The sequence below is a fragment of the Pseudorca crassidens genome, chromosome 14, assembly GCF_039906515.1.
Source record: "Pseudorca crassidens isolate mPseCra1 chromosome 14, mPseCra1.hap1, whole genome shotgun sequence".
Taxonomy (NCBI): Eukaryota; Metazoa; Chordata; class Mammalia; order Artiodactyla; family Delphinidae; genus Pseudorca; species Pseudorca crassidens.
The window spans coordinates 33,089,165-33,114,259 of record NC_090309.1 but is presented as its reverse complement, the minus strand read 5'-3'; the positions used below and the strand labels follow the sequence as shown (position 1 = coordinate 33,114,259).

At 44.3% G+C, this 25,095-nt stretch overlaps 2 protein-coding genes across 2 annotated transcripts; one reads left to right on the top strand and one right to left on the bottom strand.

Moving 5' to 3' along the window:
* The first annotated feature begins 784 nt into the window (after window positions 1-784).
* On the top strand, window positions 785-5,514 carry LOC137205530 (gastrokine-3-like). The gene is given in 6 exon segments (XM_067703848.1): window positions 785-919; window positions 1,327-1,468; window positions 3,083-3,142; window positions 3,145-3,185; window positions 4,370-4,511; window positions 5,420-5,514. Coding segments are annotated over 6 exon segments (615 nt in total).
* Window positions 5,515-16,159: 10,645 nt separating this feature from the next.
* Window positions 16,160-22,890, bottom strand: GKN2 (gastrokine 2). The gene is made up of 6 exons (XM_067703904.1): window positions 22,879-22,890; window positions 20,612-20,665; window positions 20,036-20,173; window positions 18,143-18,253; window positions 17,344-17,500; window positions 16,160-16,242 (listed from the first exon to the last, which is right to left on the bottom strand). The coding sequence occupies exons 1-6, from the start codon at window positions 22,888-22,890 to the stop codon at window positions 16,160-16,162; spliced, it is 555 nt and encodes a 184-aa protein (XP_067560005.1).
* Between the last annotated feature and the right edge of the window lie 2,205 nt (window positions 22,891-25,095).

Below are 25,095 nucleotides of genomic sequence, written 5' to 3'. Positions count from 1 at the left end.
GTGTCTTTATTCCCATCCTGCCAGACCTACTAGAGAATGGACTTGAGGACACGGAGAGGAGGAAGGGTAAGCTGGGACAAAGTGAGAGAGTGGCACGGACATATACACACTACCAAATGTAAAATAGATAGCTAGTGGGAAGCAGCCGCATAGCACTGGGAGATCAGCTCGGTGCTTTGTGACCACCTAGAGGGGTGGGATAGGGAGGGTGGGAGGGAGACGCAAGAGGGAGGAGATATGGGCATATATGTATATGTATAGCTGATTCACTTTGTTACACAGCAGAAACTAACACACCATTGTAAAGCAATTATACTCCAATAAAGATGTTTAAAAAAAAAGGATGAGGAAGCAAAACTCAGATTCCTGGGAGTAAATGTTCCAGACAGATGGAACAAAACGTGCAAAGGCCCTGAGCAAAGAACAGTGAAGAAGCCAGAGTAGCAGGAGCTGACAGGTGAGAGGAACACGAGTTGCAGGTGAAGGCAGAGAGGTAACAGGGGTCTGACCCTGTGGGACCCAGTAGGTCCCAGTAACTCATGTGGCTTTTATACTGCATGAGATAGGAAGCTACAGCTGGGTTTGGTCTGCCTTGGGATTTAACCGGGGTGCTCTGACAAACACTTGTTAGGAGGCTTTCAAAAGATTCCGGGGGGGCGGATTAAACGAGGGTAGTAGTAGCAGAGTTGATGAGAAGTTATTTAATTCTGTATATATTTTGAAGGTACAGCTGAAAAGATTTTCTTCTCAGTTGGATATGGGTGGGAAGGAAAGAAGAGTCAAGATGACTCCAATAGCACTGACCTTAGTGGAGAGAAGGATGGCGGCTCCATTCACTGAGATGGAGCCTGTGGGCAGCAGATTGGCAGGGGTGGAGATCAGTTCTGAACGTGTTGACTTTCAGATGATTAGGCATCAAGTAGAGAATTAGATGCGTGAGTCTGGGGGTCGAGAGAGAGTTGGGCTGGACATACACACCTGGGAATGTTTAGAGCCGAGACTGTATTCAAAGCCATCACACGGTGGGTGAAATCACTAAGTGAGCTAAGTGTAGACAGAAAAGAGGAAAGGGCCAAGGACTAAGGTCTAGGACCATCCACATTTCGAGGCTGGGGAAGTGAAAGGGAGAAGGCTGGTCAGAATGATGGAAACAAACAGGCAAACGTGTGTGTCCCGGAGGCTCACTGAGGGCCACAATGGTGTCAAATGCTGCTGTTTTCTCAGATAAGAGGTCTGAGAAATGACCTTCGCGTTTAGTGTTGTAACAGTCATTAGATTCGTTAAGGGCAGTTTCAGTAGTGTCTTTGGGCTAAGCCTGATCTCCAGAACATCAGTGACAGCCATCCACTGGATGGATCTGTTGGGACCCAGGCATCCATTGTCCATGCCTTTCGAGGTAGGGTCAACATCCCAGTCAACAATGCTTTGATTGAATGGGATGGAATCTTGGACTACGAGAATGTAAGATGTGGAACACGTTCATTATAAATGCCAAAGAAAGCCTTGCCTGCTCCAGCATTTTGCCTTGTGCTTTTCCAGAGAGAAGAGGACCCTGTCTACATAGACGTTCTCTGGGTTTAGGATCTTGAGGGAATACATCTCTTTAGATAAGGGACCAGCTTTCTTGCATCTGCAGTGACTTCTTTTTGAGCCAGTGACCGCAGTAGGAACTTCTGTGATCTCTAGGGATCCCACATCCTTTTGTGTTCGTCTCCTGCGTTGATTTCACAGGGCTCCTGAAGGCCTCTGAAATAAGAGAACCATTTCAAGAACCCAGATTTCTTATAACTGGTAATGTGCTATGGAGGTCTTTTGTCTTGATCTCAGATTTTAATCAGTTTATTTCAAAAGCAGGAGAATAATTTATTTTCACTTTTAGAAACCTTGCTTCCACTTGCCCAGATGGTTGGGTACGGCGAGGTAGGACCTGGCAGAAAGAGGCAGGATTGGGGAGGGACACCTCCCTGATAGAAAAGCTCTATAACCAGAGATATGGCTCAGCCTTTGTGAACCTCAGTTTCCTCATCTGTCAAGCAGAATCAGCAGCTGTCTTTCCTACCGGAAAGGACTCTGAGAGGATTAAATGAAGGAGAAGCCCACACTCCTTACTCCCTGGATGGGCTTCTGCTGTCCAGCCCCTGCTGTTTGGAAGCTCCCCTCCTACTTGCACACTGGACATCTCAGGACACACCCCGCAAACACAGGCTTTCTCTCTGCACCTTCCTAGACCTCCCATGCTCTCCTTCCCAAACACCATCCCCTTCACTCTTCACCTGACCTGCTCCTGATTTCCTTGAGGACACGGTTCCCTAGTCCTCCTTAAAGAGAGGCAGTCCAGGGATTTCCAACTCTGTTTTAAGCCATAGAGACTTTTCTTCCAACGAAAGATGTCACAAAATGCCACTCCATGGAATGGAAGTCAGAACTGCTCTGGCTGGAGGAGGGAGGTGGGCTCAGTCAGACTCAGCTGGAGAACCTCGGCTTTACTGCAAAACTCAGAGAGGCTGAAGGTCAGGTCCAGGGCCACGTAAGAGGTGGTCAGTGGCAGACCCAGAGCCAGGATCTGAGTCTAGAGGTCCGGACCGAGGCCTCTCCTCACCCGGTGCCTCCAGAGAGCCCTCTATCTCACACACTGGCTTCACAAGCAGGCAGTATCTTGTCTCATCCTTTCATGGCATCCCTGTGGGAGAGGGTCTATTTTCCTGCCTTACAGATGGGGAAGCTGAGGGTCATGGAGGCGGCTGAGGGCCATGAACAGGACCTTATATTTAGCTTTGTTTCTGGGGCTGACGCCCTACCCCTCCAGTCCCACTAGTCTGTTAAGGGTATGCAGAGTGCCCCGGGGGATACCTTCCCGTGGTGCCTGCAGCAGCGACAGTGCCACGGCCCCTCGGGGGCAGCAGGGCCCTGTGTGCATTGTCAGTCCTGCTGCTAGCGCTTTGCTCTGCCGCCCAGGGCCGCGCTATGCCGGGATGCTCAATGCCACAGTCTGAAGGACCAGCTATGTGCAGCACTGATGGCAAGCAGGAGGCTACTATATTGTGACTGAATGAATGACAGGGTTCTGCTGTGTTGCTTTAAGCCCCTCTGGCGGCTAAGCTGTTTAGCAAGATGGCCTGTGTCCTAGCCAAGATGGATGAAGCTGTCCAACTTTGGACGATATTAGTAAGGCCCTGGACCACCAGGTAAGTGAAACCAGTTCACTGTGGTCCCTTCCTAGTTTGGTGTTTTCCAACTCTACATCCTGACCTCCTAGGATGGTGCTGTATACACAGGGGAATTCAGTTCATACTTGTTCTTAATGCGCATGAAATTCTATCACCGTGCAAAGGACTCCAAGTTCAGTCCATGGCCCATTTAAATTACATCATATGAATGAAAATGGACCACTGAAAACTCCATACAATGACATAATTTTAGTTTATTCCAAAAGGGGTGTGAGCTACATGTTAGTGGATATAAGTCGTTGAATATAAATATTAGAGTGAACTAATAGAGTATTTTTACCCTCATGCCTTCTCTCCTCCCCTGCACACCCTTTGCACACATACACACGTGTTATCTTTAGTTTAAAATGAACCCAGACTGCTGAAGCTCTCTCCCTCCCAGCCTCTTAAATGACAAGGGCTGTCAAATAAATTCAAAAGCAGCAGGAGGTCCTTGGCAAATCATTGAAATCCGGCACCATTTGCTTAAATAACCCGCCCAGGACATTTGGGCAAAATGAATGCTGATTCTTGGGGAAAAGAATGCATTTTGGGTCACATAAAAATAAAACAGGGGCTTCCCTGGTGGCGCAGTGGTTGAGAGTCCGCCTGCCGATGCAGGGGACACGGGATCGTGCCCCGGTCCGGGAAGATCCCACGTGCCGCGGAGCGGCTGGGCCCGTGAGCCACGGCCGCTGAGCCTGCGCGTCCGGAGCCTGTGCTCCGCAACGGGAGAGGCCACAACAGTGAGAGGCCCGCGTACCGCAAAAATAAATAAATAAACAAAATAAAAATAAATAAAACAATTTGTCAATTTTTTTAAAGAGAGGTAGAAAGTATTCCCCTCATCTGATTTATAACAAGTAAATGCATGATATAAATGAAACACATTATTTTAGAGATGAGAAAAGCACTGGAGGCTGGAAGAGTTGAGAATTTAAGGGTGAAAGGAGCACAGCGTTACAGGGACACACAGGCTCACACACAGATTTTTTTGGAGTAATGTCATCACCTTGTGGTCAGACAGGGTATTGCTGCTATAGACAAAACTCAAGGGCAAGTTCATGGCTATTTTTGTGCACTGGAATAGGTTTCTCGCTCTTCTTCCTTGCTGCACCACCTCTATCTGCTGTCTCACCGTTTTGAAATGCCACCTCTTCCAGGCTTTAAAGCATTATCCATCCACTCGAGGCCTGACCTACACTGTTTTACCCAGCCGGGTCAAGGACTTAGCCCAGTACGGAGTGCCCAACAAGGACGTGTGCCGACAGGTCCCCACCTACTTTGTCCTAGAGCAAAAAGAAGGTGTGTTAATAACTTAACTAGAAACTCAAGACCATGGTTGAGGCAAATGGTGCAGTATGATTTTTAGGTGCTTAGCAAATTCTAAGGACAGTTTTCTTTGCTACTGGGTATAAAAATAATGAGCCGTGAAATGCATTTCCCCCTGGTGGCAGCGAAGATTTCCTGATACCAGGGATCACTGAGAACAGGCAGCGGAGTTAACTTGGCTTTACCAGAAGGTTGAGGACAGTCATTTCACCATCGGGATTTGACAGCTGGTGATACTCTCACCTGACCCAAAGTTTCATCCTCCCCTCCCCTCCCCCTGCCCAAGCAGCACTGTGTCGCGCATCCCCCATAAGAGGCCCACTTCTTTGGGGTTCTCAGTCCTCCTCTTTCTCTGGCCGTCCAGATGCTGGAAGGCAGGACCCTGATAGTTATAGACCACATGCTGGGAAAGGAACGGCTCAGTGGCTGGCATCCCTGCTGGGGATATGGCTGGGGGATCAATGGTGACGGGCTTGCAAAGCTACCAGATAAGACTGCAAAATCTGCCTGCCGCTCCAGATAGAGCCAGTAACCACTTCCCATTAAGCTGTTGCCTGTCACTTACATCTTAGCATAAACTAACCCATTGAACAAGGCTTCTTCATAACAGGAACTTCCAGCAGGAAAACACAGAGAGCTTGAGAGGCTGGGGGGTTAAAAAGGGTGCTTAAAGAGCAATAAAAGAAATAGGAAAAGGCATACGGAACCAGTTAGTGCAGCACCGGTGAGATCTTCCATTTTGTTCCCAAGTCTCTGGCTAGTCAAGTTGTTTTGAACATCACATCTAATTTAGGTGCAACTCATAATATATCCACTCTACTTAGGGGTCTTAGAGCGATTAAGTGATCTTTTAAATAAAATGCTTCTCTTTCTTCTTAAAGGTACTGCACTGGCTATTGACCCCAATTCCTGTTTCCAAGTCCAAATTCTGTCCTTCCTGAGACTCTCCATCTGTGGGGAGCTCCCTGGGCTCTGAACCTCCAGGTCGGCCACGTGGAGAGCGGACCTGCCTGGATGGGACCGCTGACCTGAACCCAGAGCTCAGGGACCCAGCCCACCTCTGCCGATGGGAAGCAGCTCATTTCAGACCTCCACCTTCTACTTTTTGACCCAAGATCTAGCTCTGTAATCTAAAAACGGGATACACTTTCTCCCTCTGGATTAGAACAATAAAGTTTCTTGCCTCCCTGGTCTAGCAGATGAGCCCTCCCTGCCTGCACTGTCCTCTCTCGAGTTACTGGGTTCCCATCCATGTGCCGTCCACGCCATCACACACCAACATGGTGCAATGGAGGACGTGTCTCTCCTAGAATGTCTCATTTCCAAGGGCCTCTCTTTAGGGTGGCCCTTGATGAATCCCTTCAGAATTTGGGCCGTAAATAAATAAATAACAAAAAGACACTAGCCACAGCACAGACTTAAGCTTTCGGGTCTGAGGTCACATCTCTGTCGCCTGCAAATTGATGCTGAGATCTAAGGAGGCCTATTCTGGCCCAGCCGGCACCATGAAAATCCCTGGGATCCAAGCATATGAACAAGGCCTCCCAGACCTCTCTTTGGAACTGGTCTAAACCCCTTTGTGGGAACCCCCAGGTATTTCTCTCTGTTACAAATGAATAAGGGACCTGGCCTCTTTGCACTGGTCCTTTAACTGTCCATCCTTATAGCTGGGAAGGACAGAAAGTGAGCCTCCCCCACAGCACACAGAACATCCCTGGTCCCCTCACCTTAGATGCCGGGATAAACAAGGAAAGAGTACTGGAAATACAGACACAGATGTCCACCAAAGGTCGTGCTGGAGTTTGGAGTAAATAGGACAGGACCGGGGTGGGGTGGGCTGAACAGCACACGCGGGTGGAGTGGAAGGCCTCAGGGTGACGTCAGCACCGATCTGCCAAAGAAAGAGCTGAGTGCAAGCTTTGCAGAGTCGTGATGTGGTGTGGTTACCTACAGTCATGAATGGAAAAGTGACTGCATGGGAAAGGCCCAAGATAAACCTCTAACTGGGCTTAAATAAGTTATGGTTGGGCCGGCCAGGGGCTCTGAAACTATGGATTTGGCCACATGCAGCTTGTCGAGGATAAGGCAGATGGAGATACCTGCACGGAGCATTCAGGGTAGAAGTATCGGATGTGACAGGCCAAGGCTTGGTCGACCAGAGGCCCAGAGAGGACCACAAAGCAGGGTCCGGCCCCCAGGGCTTGGCCCAGTGAGTCCCGGAGTTAGGTCCCCATGGCTGTCAGTCCATCCTTGACCGGTATCTGCCGTATCCCTGACCTCTATCCTCCAGCAACTTCAGGACCAGTCCCTGTCTGGTCCCATGTGCCTGAGTCCCTGTTACCATTGTCTGGACCCCTGTTCCCGAGTCCTCTGCGATGGCATGTGGGCTGCTGTCTACTGACAGCTCTGATGTCCATCGAGCCTTCCCCTCCGGACTTCTGAGCTTCAGCTGCTCCTGAATTTCCCATCATCTCCGGGTTCCACCTGATCATTATAACATACCTGTTACTTCCGGGAGACTTTAGACAACCCCCACCCCCAGGCACCCACCTGCTTATCTCCATCTGTTACCATCCCTGCAGACACTCTGCCAGCTAGACTGCTTTCCTCCAGGAAAATCTAGGTTCAAGGCCTGCTGCCCTCCTAGGAATCACCACCCTTGGCTGTCGTTGACTCCCCCGTAATAGCTCTGTACCAGCTCTGAGAAACTGTAAGTACAGCCTTCTAGACCTTACAGGGCTTGTCAAGGCAGATTTTGGTCCTTCAGGTTACAAGCTCAATCTTTATCTTATAAAGAATCTTCTGTGCGTGCAGCAGGATTTAGATCCTTTGGGAGTTGGGATTGGAAGGAACAAAATTCCAAAATGTCATAGGCTGGGTGACTTGTAAACAGCAAGCATTTATTTCTCCCAGTTTTGGAGGCTGGGAAGTCCAAGATACAGGCACCAGCGAATTTGGTGTCTGGTGCGGGCCCACTTCCTTGTTCACGGACAGTTGTCTTCTCACGGTGTCCTACTAAGGTGGGAGGGACAAGGGAGCACTCTAGGGCCTCTATTCTAAGGGACTAATCTCATTACATTGGGGATTAGGTTTCAACATATGAATTTTAGGGAGACATAAACATTCTAGTTTACAGCATCACCCTACTGATGACCACTGTTAACGTTTATCCTTGAGTTCACCTAATCCATCACTCAATGAAATTTACCATATTTGAATCTCAAACCAGTGCCCATCATCCTGACCCAAACGTATTCCATGTGTATCAAAATGTTTAAAATACAATTCTGTTTAAAATACAATCACACTGATATTCACAACAGACTGTTTCCTCTATCTGTGATTGAGGAACTCAAGCTTCTTGCTAAGTCCTTTGCGGTAATCTTGGAGTGTCCCTGGAAGGGCCTAGGAAGTAGCTAAGAATTAGCTCACTCATCTTCTAAGCGGGGAAATCTTTTACTCTCTCTCCCTTTTTTTTTTTTTTTTTAACCTTTTTTCCTGTCTTGGCACAGCTGCTGTTACTGACCTCTGCCGACATCTCCAACGCTTCCTCTTAGGACTGGGCCGAGGGGGCTGGGAACCCACAGCCTGCTGTGCTCACCGCTGAGCCATCCCCACCACCTGCCGCTCCCCCACTGACCACGCGGCCTGGGCAGACGCCCCCGTCTTAGCCTCGGCAGCCAGAGGAACTTGGGCCTCTGGACTCATCTCGAAATAAGGAACTGTGTCTCTCCCGTCGCTTTGGTGTCGGTCGTTCACACTGCTGCAACATATGCGCTGGTTCCTTAGTGAAAAACAGGCATTTCTCTTCTTTGGCTTCTGTTGTTTCTACTTACAGTCCCCACCCACCACCCTGGGGCCTGGAGCATGAGCCCTTTGGACACTGGACTGGGGACACATCTGAGCACAAGACATCACAGCGTGCTCGGCATTTCTCCTCCCGTCTAGGACTTGTTGGGTACGACCGTATCCCAGCTCCCTCTCTCCTGAGAGTTCAATCTCCCTTGGCTCTGTCCTTATCTTCCTGCAGACATGCACTGGAAGGATCATCAGAGGTCCTTGGTCATGTCTACAGCCCAGCTGGGAACTGCACAAAACCCTCCCTCCAAGAAATCTCTGAGATTCTTGCAAAAATTCCACCCTTGCCCAGGAGGCCCTTCTCAGAAAGGAGGCCCAAGACAGAGGTCAAATTCCCTGCCTCCCAGTTCAGAGAACGATGCTCCAATGACATGGTTCCTTGTAGGGGGAGTCTTGCTCCCTTCACTAGCCCCACCCCTTCCACCCTAGATGGAGGCAACCCTAACTGCCCTCATCGCGCCTGCCTCTCCGCAGCCTCGGGGGAGAGCCGACTGGCCCCGAGCCCCAGGTCTGCGTGGGCTGGCTCACCAGCCGAGGCTACTGGCTGCTCAGTGCTCATTCTCTGGCTCCCTGCCCACTCCATGCTCTCAGCTTCCCCAGGGGTCAGGAGTGGGGCCCATTATCCTGCCAGGAATGTGCTGCTTCTCTTCCTGCTGCTGCCTGGGGTAGAGAGACCGTCCCACAGTTTAAGCTGTATCTGGGCAGTTATTCCTATGGGGCATCTTCATTGGCCTCGTCAGTTTTGGGGATGCTTTTCATCCAGGCAGTGCCCCCAGCCCTCCTCCTGGAGCTGACCTGTTGCTCATGGTGGACCCGCGTCCCTCCACAGCACTCGGCCCCTGGCCTGGCTCCGGGCACGTGGGGCTGGAGCACGAGCCTTTCAACGCCGCTCTGGGTTTCCTACAGCAAAGGCCAACTTGAGGTGTTTCCTAAGACTGCCACAGACTGGGTGGGCCTTCTTTGTATTCAGTTGTGTTTTACATTTTAAAAATATATAAACGTTTTAAGTGAGGTATAACATACAGTAAAGCATACAGATTTTAAGTACAATGAATTTTTACGTATATACACCCATATAGCCATCACCTAGATGGAGATGTAGAACGTTCCCTACACCCTAGAGGTTTCCTTCATGCTATTCCCAGACATACCCTCCCCCAAGCCTCACCCCAAGGGAGTAGAAAGGGACATTGATGGAATCTGAGGAGCTCTTAGCAAAAATCAAATACACCCTGGCAGGACACATAGAGTGAGGGCCAGCTTCAGACTGTAAAGGGCTGGCGACTACCCCAGGATTCTCCCTATTATAGCAATCAGTCAGGGCAAACAAGAGAATAGCGAGGCTCCCAAAGGTAATTAACAAGAGGACAGGATGCTTGTCCATTGACCAGGCACCATGTACCTGAGGCCATGCCCTGATGGGTGAGGCAAAGGGAACTTTTCAGAGGAAGGTTGAGAGCTGGGCTACATCATTAGAGGTAGTGAGGTGTGTCACTTCACTAGGTCACATGCTACAGCATGAGCAGAAGGGACCCATGCCAGGGAACCCTTCCCCAGTGGTTAAAAGGAAACAGGCTTACCACCTTACAGTGGGGTAGACCCCTAGACCCCCAAACCCCAAGAAACCCTTGATTCAGTTCCTGTATGTGTCCTGAGCCCTTCACATCAGAGTTTCTGCAACCTCACACATGGTTCCTGAGGGAGCAGCAGGGCATGGTGTCTGGACTAATAAAAGGAATAGCAGGCCAAGCAGAGCTAGACAGTGGGCTCCAAGTACCATTTATTTCTCAGTCATTCTGTGAGTGGCACAGAGCACTGCCTTTCTACGGCACATGTGCAGCAATGTGGTGAGCCCAGAATTTCCAAAGGAGTTGTAGGGGTAAGAGAAGTAGAGGCAGTAGTGTTGGGGTGGACCCAGATCCTGGGATATGTGTGCCAGTTGGACTAACTCCACCTCTTTCAGGTGTATTTGTAAGGAATGCTTTTTAGCTGCAAATAAAGAAAATACAGTCACAGTGACTTAAGCAGGGACTGATCTGTATCACATGAGTCCAGGGAAAGAAAATCCCAGCTGGTGCTGCACTAGAATGATGTAATCAGGCATTCTAGCTCTTTCTTTCTTTCCTGAACTTTCCTCTCCAGGATCGCTACCTGGTGGTCCCCAAATGGCAGACACATCTCCTGGCATCAGCATCATGTCCACATTGAGAGGAGGACAGTAGGAAAGGACAAAGGGCAGAGTTGCATGACACCTGAGTCTGTCGCTCTTTTTCCTGGAAGCCCCACTTAGCAGACTCCCACTTAGATCTCACTGACCAGAAGTGAGGATTCATGACACCCATAGACCAATCATAAGCTAAGGAAACTGACATTACCTTCTTTTCTTAAGGGAAATAAGATTTAGCCCAGGCTTTCTTAACCTAAACGCTATTGGCGTTTGGGGTCAGAAAATTCTTTGCTGTGGTGATGTCCTGTGCATTGTAGAATGTTTAGCAGCATCCTTGACCTCTCTCTACCCACTACATCCCAGTAGCACCCCCTTCCAGCTGTGACAATGTCTCCAAACACTGTGAAATGTCTCCAGAGGAGAAAAGAAAAGACCATACTCCAACTGAAAAACCACTGATTTAGACCAAGCATTACTGAAGACTTGGAACTAAAGTAAGGAATATATCCCTAAAAATAAGGTTTTTTTTAACAGATACTTAAACAAACTGAGGTTCTGCTGGAAGGAAACAGGTGGATAGGGAATGGAAATTAAGTAGTCAGTGGATTTTTTTGCTATAGAAATTAGGAAATTCTGATCAACAATAGATGAATAGGAGTGGCCAAGACGGTGGAGTAGGAAGACCCTGTGCTCACCTCCTCCCACAGGCATCCCTCAAATTAAATGTATTTACAGAGCAACTATTGATGAGAATGACCTGAACACTAATAGAAAAGATCTTCTACTAAAGATGTAAAGAAGGAACTACAACAAGATGTGTAGGAAGGACAGATGAGGTAGAGTCAAGACCCATACCCCAGGTAGGTGACCCACAAACAGGAGGATAATCACAATTGCAGAGCAAGTGGTCCAAACCCTACATCGGGCTCCCCAGCCCAGAGGTCCTGCCCTGGGAAGATGAGACCCCAGAATACCCAGCTTTGAAGGCCAATGGGGCTTGCATTTGGGCAAGCCTGAAGGCTGTAGGGAACAGAGACTCCTTTCTTAAAGGGTCCACACAAAATATCACACACTTCAAAACCCAGTAATTTGAAAGAAGCCTAGGTCAGATGCACTTTTTGACCTTGGAGGAATTCTTGGAGAAGCAGGAGGCAACTGGGACTCACCCTGTGGACATAGGTGCTGCCAATAGCCATTTCTGGGAGCTTGTGCTCCCACAGGGGCACTGGAGCTGGCAAACACCAGTTTCAAGTCCTCCTTCTAGCCTGTTAATGCTGGGATCAGGCCTCACTCACTAGCAGTCCAAGACTCCACAGTCCACCAGCCATGTGGGGACAGAGCCCCATCAACCAGAGGTCTAGCACAAGCCAAAGGCACCCCCACTAGCAGGCCAGCAATAGCCCTGGAGCCTCCAGGCAGCCACTTCCAGTCATGTTAGGGCCCAATTTCACCCACCAATAGCTGTCAACCTCTGCACTAGGCAGGGCCTGGCATCCAACCAGCATGCGGGCAGGACCCACCTACCAGTGTGCCCATGGTAGTCAACCCCACCACAAGAGAGGGGCCCACACAGCCCATATAGAGGACACCTCTAGAGCATATAGCTCTGGTCACCAGAAGGGTGTGTGCTGCGAACCCCATAAGATGTCTCCTACATATCACTTCACCAATACAGGGAAACATAACCAACCGACCTAATACATAGAAGTAAAAATAGAGAATCAGGCAAGATGAGGTGACAAAGGAATACTTTCCAAATGAAGAAATGAGATAAAACCCCAGCCGAAGAACTAAGCAAAGTGGAGATAAGCAATTCTACCTGATAAAGAGTACAAGGTAATGATCATAAAGATGCTCAACGAATAAACAACCTAACCTACTATCTAAAGGAATTAGAAGAAGAAGAACAAACAAAGCCCAAAGTCAGCAGAAGGAAGGAAATAATAGCGATCAGAGAGGAAATAAAATAGAGACCAAAAAAACAATAGAAAACATCAATGAAAACGAGAGCCAGTTTTTTAAATAAGATTTAAAAAAATGATAAACCTTTAGCCAGGCTCATCAACGAAAAAAGAGAGAGGACCCAGATAAACAAAATAAAAAATGAAAAAGGAGAAACAACAAGCAATATCAAAAAATCATAAGAGAATACTATGAACAATTATATACCAAAAAATTGGACAACCTAGAAGAAATGGACAAATTTCTAGAAACATACCACCTTCCAAGACTGAATCAGGAAGAAATAGCCAATCTGAACAGACAAATCACCAGTGGTGAAATTGAATTTGTAATTTAAAAAACTCCCAGGAAACAAAAGCCCAGGGGTGGACAGCTTCACAGGGGAATTCTACAAAACATAAAAAGAAGAACTAATACCTAGCCTTCTCAAACTATTACAAAAATTTGAAGAGGACGGAACATTCCCAAATTCATTCTACAAGGCTACCATTTGCATTTTGATGTATTTCCTCCAAGTGTCTACATATTTTTTAATTGAAATATAATTGACCTACAACACTGTTAGTTCCAGGTGCACAAAATAGTGGTTTGATATTTCTATACATTACAAAATGATCACCATGATAAGTCTAGCTACCATCTGTCACCATACAAAGATATTACATTATAATTGACTATATTCCCCATACTATGCTCTTATTTTGTAACTGAGGTTTGTACCTCTGAATCTTCCTCAATTATTTCACTCATCCCCCTTACCCCTCTCCCCTCTGGCAACTACCTTTTTGTTCTCTGTATCTATGAGTCTGTTCTGTTTTGTTATGTTTGTTCATTTGTTCTGTTTTTTGATTCCGCACATAAGTGAAATTATATATATTTGCCTTTCTCTGTATGAACTATTTCACTTAAGATAATACTCTCTAGGTCCACCCATGTTGTTGCAAATAGCAAGATTCATTCTTTCTTTAGGGCTGAGTAATATCCCATTTGTGTGTCATTTACTGTGAGGAACAAAACGTCATAGGAAATAAGAACCCCATCTACAAGCCTCACCAAGATTTCTGCAAAAACACCTTTGGCACACTCATATTCTGGATCATGCCTGCTCTCTTGGGCCAGCTTTATTAGAGAGATAAGCTCCTCTAGCATCCTTGATGCTTTGTTGTGGTTCGAAAATTTGATATCCAAATCAAAAAATATAGAGTGGTTAAATAAATAAAGAACAAGATCCAACTATGCTGTCTAAAAGAGACTCACTTTAGATTTAAGGACACACATAGGCTGAAAGTGAAGGTATGGAAAAAAGATATTCAATGTAAATGAGAACCAAAAGAGAGCAGGAGTAGCTATACTTATATCAGACGAAATAGACTTTAAGGCAAAAACTGTTACAAGAGACAAAATGTTGTGATATAATGACAAAAAGCTCAATTTACCAAGAAGATATAACAATTATAGATATATGTGCACCCAATGCACTAAACATAAAAAGCAAATATGGATTGATCTAAAGGGAGAAGTAGACAGCAATATAATAATACTAGGGGACTGCAATACCCCACTTTTAATAATGGGTAGATCATTCAGACAGAATATCAATAAGGAAACAGCAGGCTTGAACTACACTATAGAGCAAATGAACCTAACAGACATATACAGAACATTCCATCCACGAGCTGCAGAATACACATTCTCCTCAAGCGCACAGGGAACAGGATTCTATGCTATTCTATTCTCCAGGATAGATCATATGTTAGTCCACAAAACAAGTCTTAACAAATTTAAGAAGATTGGAATCTTTCCAGCTATCTTTCCCAATCTTTTCCAACCACAGTGCAATAAAACTAGAAGGCAATAACAAAAGGAAAACACAAAAACTCACAAGTACATGGAAATTAAACCACACACTCTTAACCATTGGGTCAAAGAGAAGTCAAAAGAGAAACTAGAAATACCTTGAGGCAAACAAAAACAAAACAGAATTAATATTTTCCCTCCCCAACCCTTAAGAAAGGGCTCCTTTCTGGAGAAGGTTTAATGGAGCCCCAGCTTCCTTTTAGCTTACATTTGGACTCACTCCTCTTAGGCATGTGCCTGGCCTATTCCACCTGCTTCTTGTAATAGGTATTCAGCATGACACCAAAACTGAGCAGGGTCAACTGATTTAAGGAAAGCAGAGGTAGGAAAAAGCAGAACTCAAAGTTCTGTTTTGAGTTTCACTTTTTAAATTTTCTGCTTTTAAAATGGTAATAATATTATAAAAACTAATAAGGATAACACAGTTCTAAGCAGTAAATTCCAAAGAAAGTTGCCAATCACAACCCTTCCCCTACCCCACTCCCACCAGCCCCAGCCAGAGGAGTAAGAACGTGTACCCACATGATTCAGTGAGGCTCCTTTCCAGAGATTTTTTAATTAAAGCTAATCTGAAATTAGAACTAAGAGTCCATTTCCTTTCTGATGATGACACAAGGAAGATGGGGACCTTGGGGCTCAGAGTGATGTTGGTTTTACCACCATGGAGAAAGCCAGTGTCAGATCCTGAGGCAGACATGTAGAGAGAACGAGAGTTTAAAGTGGAAAAATATAGTCTGGCCACCTTCAAGCCTCTAGTTCTAACTACCCAACCAAGACCAGAATATCCCTATCCTTCTATGGTGAGATGAGACAATAAATTGCAGCCACCCCCACCAGAATTTAGCTCAGTTATTTTAACTTTCTTTACTATTGTAGTTTTGCCAGCATACCTAGCCCAGTACTAACGGTTATTAAGGAGTAGATGTATAGTGTTAGGAATAGGAGCAGTTGATGAAGACAGAAATTCTTGTTAAAGTAGTTCCTCTTTGCTCTGAACTTGCACTCACTGACTACTCCATACGATAACCAACCATACGATCTGGGAATTTGCCCACATTATGCAATTTATTTGAAATATTAAAAATTGTTTTCCTTCTATATATTGACTTGACATTCCCAGTTAGGGCCTCACTCCTGTAAAGATTTTCAGTAATGGGCATCTTTCTCTGGGTGACGTGTGTTCCTCTCTATCTCTCTCTCCTCACTCTGGGATGAAATATATCATGATAGTGTTTATTAAGTTTGAGTCTACTGCTTTGATGAGCTAAAAGGTATGTGAATGGCTCTCAAAGCTGGGTGCTCTGTCAGAGGGCACAGTTTTCTTCACCTGAGCAGTCAAGTTGTCTGATAAGGGTATAAATAATCCATCCCCTTCACTAGGTGAAGGTCAATGCCACCTGAGCCCCTGCTCTACCTAGGCTGCCCAGTGTGTTGGTTGGACAGATGGGCAGCTGGTCTAAGTGTCAAATGCAAAACTGAAGACGTGTACATAGCTGACCAGACTGTATGTGACTCACATATATTACCTGGGAATTTTCACACTATGCACTTTACTTGAAATCCTGGCAATTTCTTTCCTTCTATATATTGACATAAACATTGTTTGGCTTCCCTTTGCTGCTTACAAGAAAAGAAAACACCCAGATATCTATAAATATCGTACTTATGTTTTACTACTGAATCTCAAAATTTGTTGGGACGTTGACAAAGAATTTAATTTGGCCGTTGAGTGGAAACGTGTATTTCTCTGAAAAGATGAAACCAGTGGGCTGATGCCTTAAATGTGAAGGTCTGCACAGATGGAAATTCCCAAGATGCCCAGGAGCCCAGCCTTTGCACAGCCTTCAGCCCAAGTATCATCTGAAAAGGGGAGAAAATTTTAAAGAAAGAGAATTAAGAAATTACTAGAATTCAGCAAACCAATGCCCTTTTGTAAATGTCTTGACTAGGGGGTGTACATGTAATTTCATGTTCCCCAAGATTTTAGCTATACTTGTATTGCAAAGAATAATAATATATTAGCTTAAATATACTGACAATTCCCAGAAGTGCTCTCTGGCTCAACTCGATTAATGCTATGACATTCTGCATTAATGGCATGCCTGCATGCCTTTACTTATAAGTACTAATGACCTTATGAAAAGTAAAAATATCTTAATTTTTTCTGGGCAATAGGTAATAAATGCTAATTCTTTTCTTCTTTACCTTCCACTACTCTGGGGAATTTCTCTTGTTACCTTTGTCATCTGTGATCCAGCTTTTCTTTCACTCTGTCACTCTGCCATACTTAGCAATTTTGTGTAAAAATACCAGTAATGACTGCAGTGACGTATGTTACCTGCATGAATCAGTTTTTATTCCCTGTCAGTCCACTTTGCCTGCTCTTTCTTGGACCAATTTTATCTTAGATCCTGAGACTATTTTTAAACGTTTTTGAGAAATAATTGACAAGTATATCTGTATATATGTGAAGTGTACAACATGATAATTTGATATACATGTACATTGTAAAAGCTCAAGATAGCACATCCAACACCTTGTGTAGTTAACATATGTAACTTGTGTGTGTGTGTGTGTGTGTGTGGTAAGAATGCTTAATATTTACTCTCAGCAACTTTCAAGTATGCAATATCATATTATTAACCAGAGTTACCATGCTGTACTTTAGAGAATCCAATAGCTTTTCATTTGTCCTCATGAATCTTTTTTATTCCATCTTCTGTCTTAAGTCACTAACTTCTCCATCAGACTATGTGTTCCTTGGAGGCAGAGTTGTTTCATTTCTGTCTCTCCCTAACATTTAGCACTATTTCCACACATGGTAGATATTTAATTCCCAAAGTAAACCAAACTGAGTCATGTTTCATGTTTATTTGTATTTCACACAGCACCTGGAAGAGTGGCTGACATATTGGAGCTGTCAGAAAATATCTGGTGAAGGAATGATTTATTGGTACTCACGTGTCTTTTCAGCCACTTCCCCTTTGTACAAGGGGATATGTTCGCAGAGCTGCCTGATGGGTGATCCAAACAGGAACCAATCCACATCTGTGATCAGAGACTGCAGTGGGTTATACTTGACCCAGATGTATTTGTCGGAGAACATGTTGTTCAAAGCCTAGATCAGTAGGAGTGGAATAGGATGAAATAAATTGACATAATCCGGTGTAACTTATTCTAAATTGTGACTTTTTCTCTTTTGAATTATTAAACAGGAGGTGGTCAGGAATCTCAAGATATCATCTCTTTTTGACCACTTGGTCTGTAGAGAAACCTCATTATTACCAATGTTATTTTGCAGCTGGTGACAATGAAACCCAGAGAGGGTGAATCCTGTGCCCGATGAAAAGACACAAAAGGAGAAATAAATCTCAGATTCCTAGCCTCACACAGTGTTTGTTTATTCTCACTATGCTGTATTTCTTTGCACCATTGTGTCATTGGATATCATCACTCATTTTTTCTGCCCATCACTATTTCTTAAAGCCTTGCTCTGAGAAGAGAATGTTTAGTCCTTTCTACAAAGACACTGGAATTTATTGTAAGTTTTTGTATTGGGGGCTGTAGGGTGGAGCTCAAGCTAAGAGATTTATTCCTGCTCTAAAATCAATAAATGTGAAGATGCTTTAAAGTGGAGGGTACCATAGCCACAATAAGGTATGATATTATGATCTTCTCCCCTTACCCTCTTCATTTCTCTATGGGCACCAGTATTCCCTGGCTCAAGAACAAGGAATACTAAGGGTTACCCCAGACTTACCTGCCCCTCAAAGATGTACCGTTGGAGTTGGTCCAGAGCAGGGATGGCCTTATGGTTCATCTTCAAGATGTAGCAGGCTCTTCGGGAGAGCACCCTGGAGGCGATGTAGCCCTGAAGCAGCAAGAGCACAGTTACTGCCCCTCCCGGTTCCCTGGATTCTGAGCTTGGTGAGGATGGGCCTTGCAGAAAGCCTTGAGCATGCGTAGTGATATTTTCAAGCTGCAGTCAGTTCTATCCATTCGACTTCTTTTACATAGTCGTTTTACTTTTTCACTTGTCATTTCTATCTCTGAATTTGTGTAAACCCACGATGTGTGCCCCACTTTTCATTTTGGGTCTACAGTTTGGGGTTTGAAAGCTTGAGAAGAAGGCGCTCTCTGTCTCTTTCTATTGATTTTGTTCTGCCTTTTCCTCCATTTGGAGTAAATACGGTATTCTTTAGAACTGTGCTTTCCAATATGTTAGCTACCAGCCACATGTGGCCATATAAATTTAAATTCAAATTAAATAAAATTTAAAATGTATTTCCTCCATCACACATTTCAAGTGCTGAGTAGCCGCAAGTGGCTAGTAGCTTCGCAGAAAGTTCTACTGGACAGTGATGCTTTAGAAGCTCTCCTCAACATACCCACACCCTGCACACCCACCACACATACATTTTCATTGACTCTCCCCTCCCCTCCTTTACCATCCATCTTCTATCTTTTCTCCACCTAAGACTGGATTAGGATGGGTTGGAGGAAGTTGGGATTGGAAGAACAATGGAGGGTGAGGTCCTTGGAGCCAAAAGGAACCTTCTGGAATCTTCATACAGAGTGGAATTTTCTGTACATAGTTCCAAATAATTACACAGCCTATAAGAGTGCAAATATCATAAATCTTTCTAGTTCCTATTTTTCAGTTCTCACAAATTTCTAGTCCTTAAAATCCAAAAATTGACTGAGGCTGAACCTGATGATAGTGGAAGAGGTTTTAACCAAATTCTCACCTATCCTCACGCTATTTTTTTTAAAGATACTTTTGTGATTTCCCTGACATCTGCTTAAAAAGAATTTCAGCACAACTTCCTTGTAAAGCATATCTTTCAAAGACTCTATGCCTTCAAATGTGTCGTGGAACTCCCGCTACCAGTGGGGCAGAGGGAGTGAGGAGGTTTCTATAAGAAAAGGAGAAGAAAGTCACGTTCAAATGTCCAGTGCAACGGACTCCAGACTACTTATATCCACAGTGCATAGCTCTCTCCATAGGTGAAAGCGGGCTCATCACCCAGGTGGAACAAATGGAAAACAAACAAAAGAATAAATGAATCAAGGACAGAATAAGTTTCCTGAGATTTATTGTTAATACCAGTAACTGAAACTTGGAAATAGTTTAATGTTTTTAGTTTAGATATTTTCATTCTCCCAGAAGCAGTATGATTTACTGCATATACATAGTCAGCTGTGTAGAGTTGTTCTGGATTTCTGCTACTTTGTGACTGTTTGCTGCATTATTGTTCTCTGTCTGTATAATTTTTTTGTATAAGAAGCCCTACTTCATTCATTCAGTCATTTGACGAATATTTTTGAGAGCCTGTGTGCCAGGCCTGGCCTTGGGTTTTAGTCACTCTTCCAGGCGCTTTCTGAGCCTGTAGTTAGCCAACATGATTGTGCTTTCCACCTGAAAAGGTCAAGCGAATTTGTATGCTTCCTGTCTCATCACATTTTTTAATTAGAAATGGTTTTGTTTGATTGGTTTTTAATCAATTGCTTGATTATTTAAGGGGAAAAGCAGAAGGAAGGATATTGTGAAAGAATTGCAAGGATAGATCCTGGAATTCAAATGCACAATAAATGGCTGCCCCTCCACGCTTTAGAAGTGCATTCTTGAAGAATATAAAATATTGCTGCTTACATGTTTATAGTCAAAAATCGTGGTAGAGGAGCATGATCCTGCATGGATGTTAATCACGGCGGTATTTTTTTCATTGTCAATTGTCATTGTCTCCTGAATAGGGCCACCATTGTCAGTTGGGCTGATGATGTTATAAACCTAGATTGACAAAAGACATAATGGTTTTTTCATAAACTATGTGCATTGGAAAGGCAACCGTCCCTGCAAAGTAAAGCCTTCTATTGCTTCAAACAAGAGATTGAAACTTGAAACATCTCCACTGGCATCCCAGACCAAAAGCCGATGCTAAAATTAGAATGCAAAGGTCTTCCTCATAGTTCACTGCATTATATATGGGCAAAGCAATGGCATTACATGAGAAATGAAATTAACCACATTTAAAGCAATGGGGTATGTTTTTTAAGGTATTGTGATTGGAAAGAAATAATCAACCTCATTGTTTCTGTTATTGGTTATTTCTGGAATTTCATCCCCCATAGGACATGTGGACTCTCTACTGTCCTTCACATTATCTCATATCTTCTTTTTCCTCTCCCAATACCTCTAAGATATAAAGTCTATAGTGAACCAACTCACCTCATATCCATGAGATTGTGTCCCAAAGATGGCCAGTGCCACCAGAAATAGCACCTGAAAAACCAACCAGTCACATCTATTCACAATAGGGCTGTCACTTAGGGTGGGAACATGAGGTGACATTGGACAAGACAAGCACAAATATCACAGAAAACATATGCTTAAGACACTGGTGGGAGGCCATGGATGGTCAACACTCCACTTCCAAAATGTGAAATACACATTCATTCATTTGACAGGCATTTGTTGGGTTCATGCTATTTTTCAGACACAGGTTCTACCTTTGTTACCAAATTCCCAACCCTTCCTAACAACACAACCTTCTAGAAATCATAGTTCTTATGCCAGAAAAAAAAAAAAAAAAAAACCTTGGGGGAGGTGAGCAGTGAGGAAGGACTCATTTTACTAAGGGGAGGACCCTAGTGGTATTCACACTGGCTTTAGTATACAGGAGTCAAGTTTTGTTTTTTTGGTTAAAAAAATTACTTAGTTCCTTGAGATCGAGAGAGTAAGACAGATTTAAGTGGATTCATGGGTGATAGCGATACAATCGATTCCTAAAGGCAAACTATGAAAATCCGATGCTTGGAGGCATGACTAACTTCTGAGGCTGACATCAAGGAAAACCTCCACAGTCTCCTTAGTGATACCATCAGACAAGTGTTAGGCCAGCAGACCGTGAGACTGACATGGAGGCACTGCTGACATTTTGTTGCAGTTATATGAGAGACTCATCCAACCTGCTGATCCCAGTTTTGTGTTCTCTCTTCTGAACATCACAGTGTACTGCACGGTCATCGAAATTGCTGATGAAGGAGAAGGCAGATATTTTTAGGACCTGTCAGTGGGATTTTCCTCCTTCCTTTTGCATCTCACCAATAACATTTTTCTGCTGGTGACTGTGGGTAGAATGTCTAACATGGACCTATATGCAGCTGTCCAACCTGCCTACTTGCATAGAGACAACCTGGACTCCTGGACAACCTCTGACACTCCTATGTATTCTGTTTAATGGATCTAATACAGAGGTCTGAATAGGTGGGTGAAGGGCTAGCCACCTTAGCAGTATGATTAGAGAGAGCTCAGGAAGTGTCCCCTGCCCCCAAGTAACCCCTCACCCAACACCATGATTAATATACCACTGTTCCAGGTTTGTGTTTTAGGGTTAGGTATCCTCTAAAAAAATCAAGATACCTTGGGAGAGGCGACTCTTTAAGCTGACAGTCTTTAACACCTTACGGGGAGGTATTATTTTGCTTTCTCCTTCAATAGCTCAATGAGAATAAGGGATAGAGACTGGGGGAAGGAGTTCCATTCTGGATCAGAACATAGTCAACTAACCATCCATGGAGTACCGCAATGTGGAGCTATGGGAGAATGGGATCAGGGCTGGGATCAGCTGCAGTGGTCATGGCAGGATTACTTTGCCATGATTGCTTGGTAAGTGGAGCCTAAGATGGGGAAATTTCAAGACTAAATCCCACATTTACTGGCCTGGGGAAATCACATTCCTCTGTGCCTCAGTCTCCTCACCTATAGAATGGGGCAATACTACACAGCTCATAGAATTGCTTAAGTGAATGGATGAAATGATTCATGCAAATGTTTAGCATAGGGCCTAGTACACACTTGGGAAATGACGGCTGCCATTATTATTATTATTATGGATATTATTATTTTAAAATCACCACTTCTTTTTTTTTTTTGTGTGTGTGTGTGTGTGTGTTACACGGGCCTCTCACTGTTGTGGCCTCTCCCATTGCGGAGCATAGGCTCCGGACGCGCAGGCTCAGCGGCCATGGCTCACGGGCCCAGCCGCTCCGCGGCATGTGGGATCTTCCCGGACCGGGGCACGAACCCGTGTCCCCTGCATCGGCAGGCAGACTCCCAACCACTGCGCCACCAGCAAAGCCCACTACTTCTCCTTTAGATAGTAAATACAGTTGTCCTAAAATGCCTACATTCCCTCCAAGGTTCATAATAAGGAATTATTACCAAAATATTACAAATTAAAGTTCCCTAGATATTTCCAGTTTTTTTCTTTGTAATTTTTTAGTAAACATCTCAAGAAACAGACAATGGACAAATAAATATGGACAAATTAATATTCAACATTATTCCTGCCAAAGACAGCATTAATTCAATCACAGAAGTTTAGAAGCATGCAGTGTTTGTCCGAGACCCCTGAAAGCCAAGGCATATTAGATATGAGCATTCTCTGCAAGCAGCCACCATAAGGGTATAAAGAAACATAAACAAATACTCACAAGGATTTTCATTTTGCCTGAAAGGCAGAAGCTGCTGGAGCAAATGAGGCTGCCCATGCAACTTCTACCCTTTATACTGGCTTTAAGGTGTGGAAATCTCTTTCCAGAATGATCACTTTGGAAAGAGCCATGTCCACATCATTAACACACCCCAGCAAACTCCTTTATCGGGATTGAGACCCAACCACATAACCTGATATCAGCAAAGTTCATTATTCACTAGTAAAAATTTGCCACTTGGTTACTCTGTAAATATTCCCTCTTATCTGCTCTATGGTACATTTGAGATTTCAATGTCCACCCTTTAAAAATATTACAAGATGCTTGTTCTACACAAACATCTTGTCGTCATTTATATCTAATATTCCTAAATCTCCCCTGAAGGTAAAGTCCACCCTTAAGACCTAAGTTGAGCCCTCACTCAATGCCTTTTCATCCCTGCCTTGTTTGTTGAATTCTTCCACCCAAGGGATGGATATGGGACTAGAGGCAAGGACAGTGTCTGGGGCCCTGATTTGAGGCTTTATGACTTTATTTCTCCTCCCATTTACAGTTGGTGCCAATTTCCAGAGATCCATGAGGAGCGAGGCTCAGACATCTCTCTGCCCAATTAACATCATTAACCGAATTTATCATTAAACCTTGCCCAAAACTCCATCAAAACTATGACATATAATTCTCGTTACCTTGAGATGCACTGAGAAATCCTCAGATTAAAAAATAGAGAGAATACAGTTTAATTCGAGTAATTTTTATAACGCCACGTCAGAAATGGCTAGCTAGCATTAGGGTGGAATCATGAACTTAGAGGTGGGGAAATACAAAAACAAATAGTACCTGTAAATGGCAGAATTGTTCAATATTGAAAATTATTACAGTAAGCAAAGCAATAGCATAAATGATGCTCTTGTTCTACAGCTGGAATGACGTCCAGCAGCTTTTTAAAAATAGGGCTTTGGGCTTCCCTGGTGGCACAGTGGTTGAGAGTCCGCCTGCCGATGCAGGGGACACGGGTTCGTGCCCAGGTCCGGGAAGATCCCACATGCCGCGGAGCGGCTGGGCCCTTGAGCCATGGCCGCTGAGCCTGCGCATCCGGAGCCTGTGCTCCGCAACGGGAGAGGCCACAACACTGAGAGGCCCGCGTACAAATTGGGCTTTTACAAACTTATGGTGACCAAAGGAGAAATATGGCAGGGAGGGATAAATTAGGCATTTGGGATTAACATATACACAACTACTGTGTATAAAATAGATAAACAGCAAGGATCTACTGTATAGCTCAGGGAACACTGCTCAATATTCTGTCATAATCTATATGGGAAAGGAATCCGAGAAAGAATGGATATATGTATATGTATAACTGAATCACTTTGCTGTATACCTGAAACTAACACCACATTGTAAATCAAGTATAGTCTAATATAAAATAAAAATTAAATTAAAAAAACAAAAGGCAAGTTGGAAAATATTCATATGAATCCAATTTTCATGGCAGAAAACTTTACTCTATGTGGATAAGCATGAATCAAAAGGGAAATATGTATTGCTTGGGGGAATGTAAAATTGATAAAAGAAAGCAATTTGCAATATTTATAAGCTCTAAACATGACCATTACCTGAGGAAATAATTCTACCATTAGAATCAATCAGAAAAATTAATCAGAGGTGCAGCAAGTGACTTAGTGTATATGGTATTTATTTATTTATTAATTTTTTTTTTTGCGGTACGCGGGCCTCTCACTGTTATGGCCTCTCCTGTTGCGGAGCACAGGCTCCGGATGCACAGGCTCAGCGGCCATGGCTCACGGGCCCAGCCGCTCCACGGCATGTGGGATCCTCCCGGACCGAGACACGAACCCGTGTCCCCTGCATCGGCAGGCGGACTCTCAACCACTGAGCCACCAGGGAGGCCCCAATATGTGGTATTTATTTTTAAAAGATGTATATCAATTAACTGGAAACAATTAAGTTTCCAGTGATATGCTTATATTTACATTATGGCACATAAACATATTACTATGTTCCATTATGTGTGTGATGCTTTAAAGCTCATTGTATGACACAGGAAATGCTTAAAATATGGTATGTTAAACAGTAGTACAAAGAACCTGTAACAGAACATAGAAAGAGTAGCACGTAACACATGTTTACCTATAACACCAATGCTGTAAAAATATTGAATATGTATTTATGTCTCTGTGTTTAATATATATGTGT

Excerpts from the sequence above, each read along its gene's own strand:
- GKN2 (XM_067703904.1), bottom strand. Across the intron at positions 18,254-20,035 it reads CGATTTTTGACTATAAACAT|GGCTACATCGCCTCCAGGGT; the intron begins GTAAGCAGCAAT and ends TTGCTGCTTCAG. Across the intron at positions 16,243-17,343 it reads GGAAGTGGCTGAAAAGACAC|ATGATACTTGGGCTGAAGGC; the intron begins GTGAGTACCAAT and ends TCCCCTTTTCAG.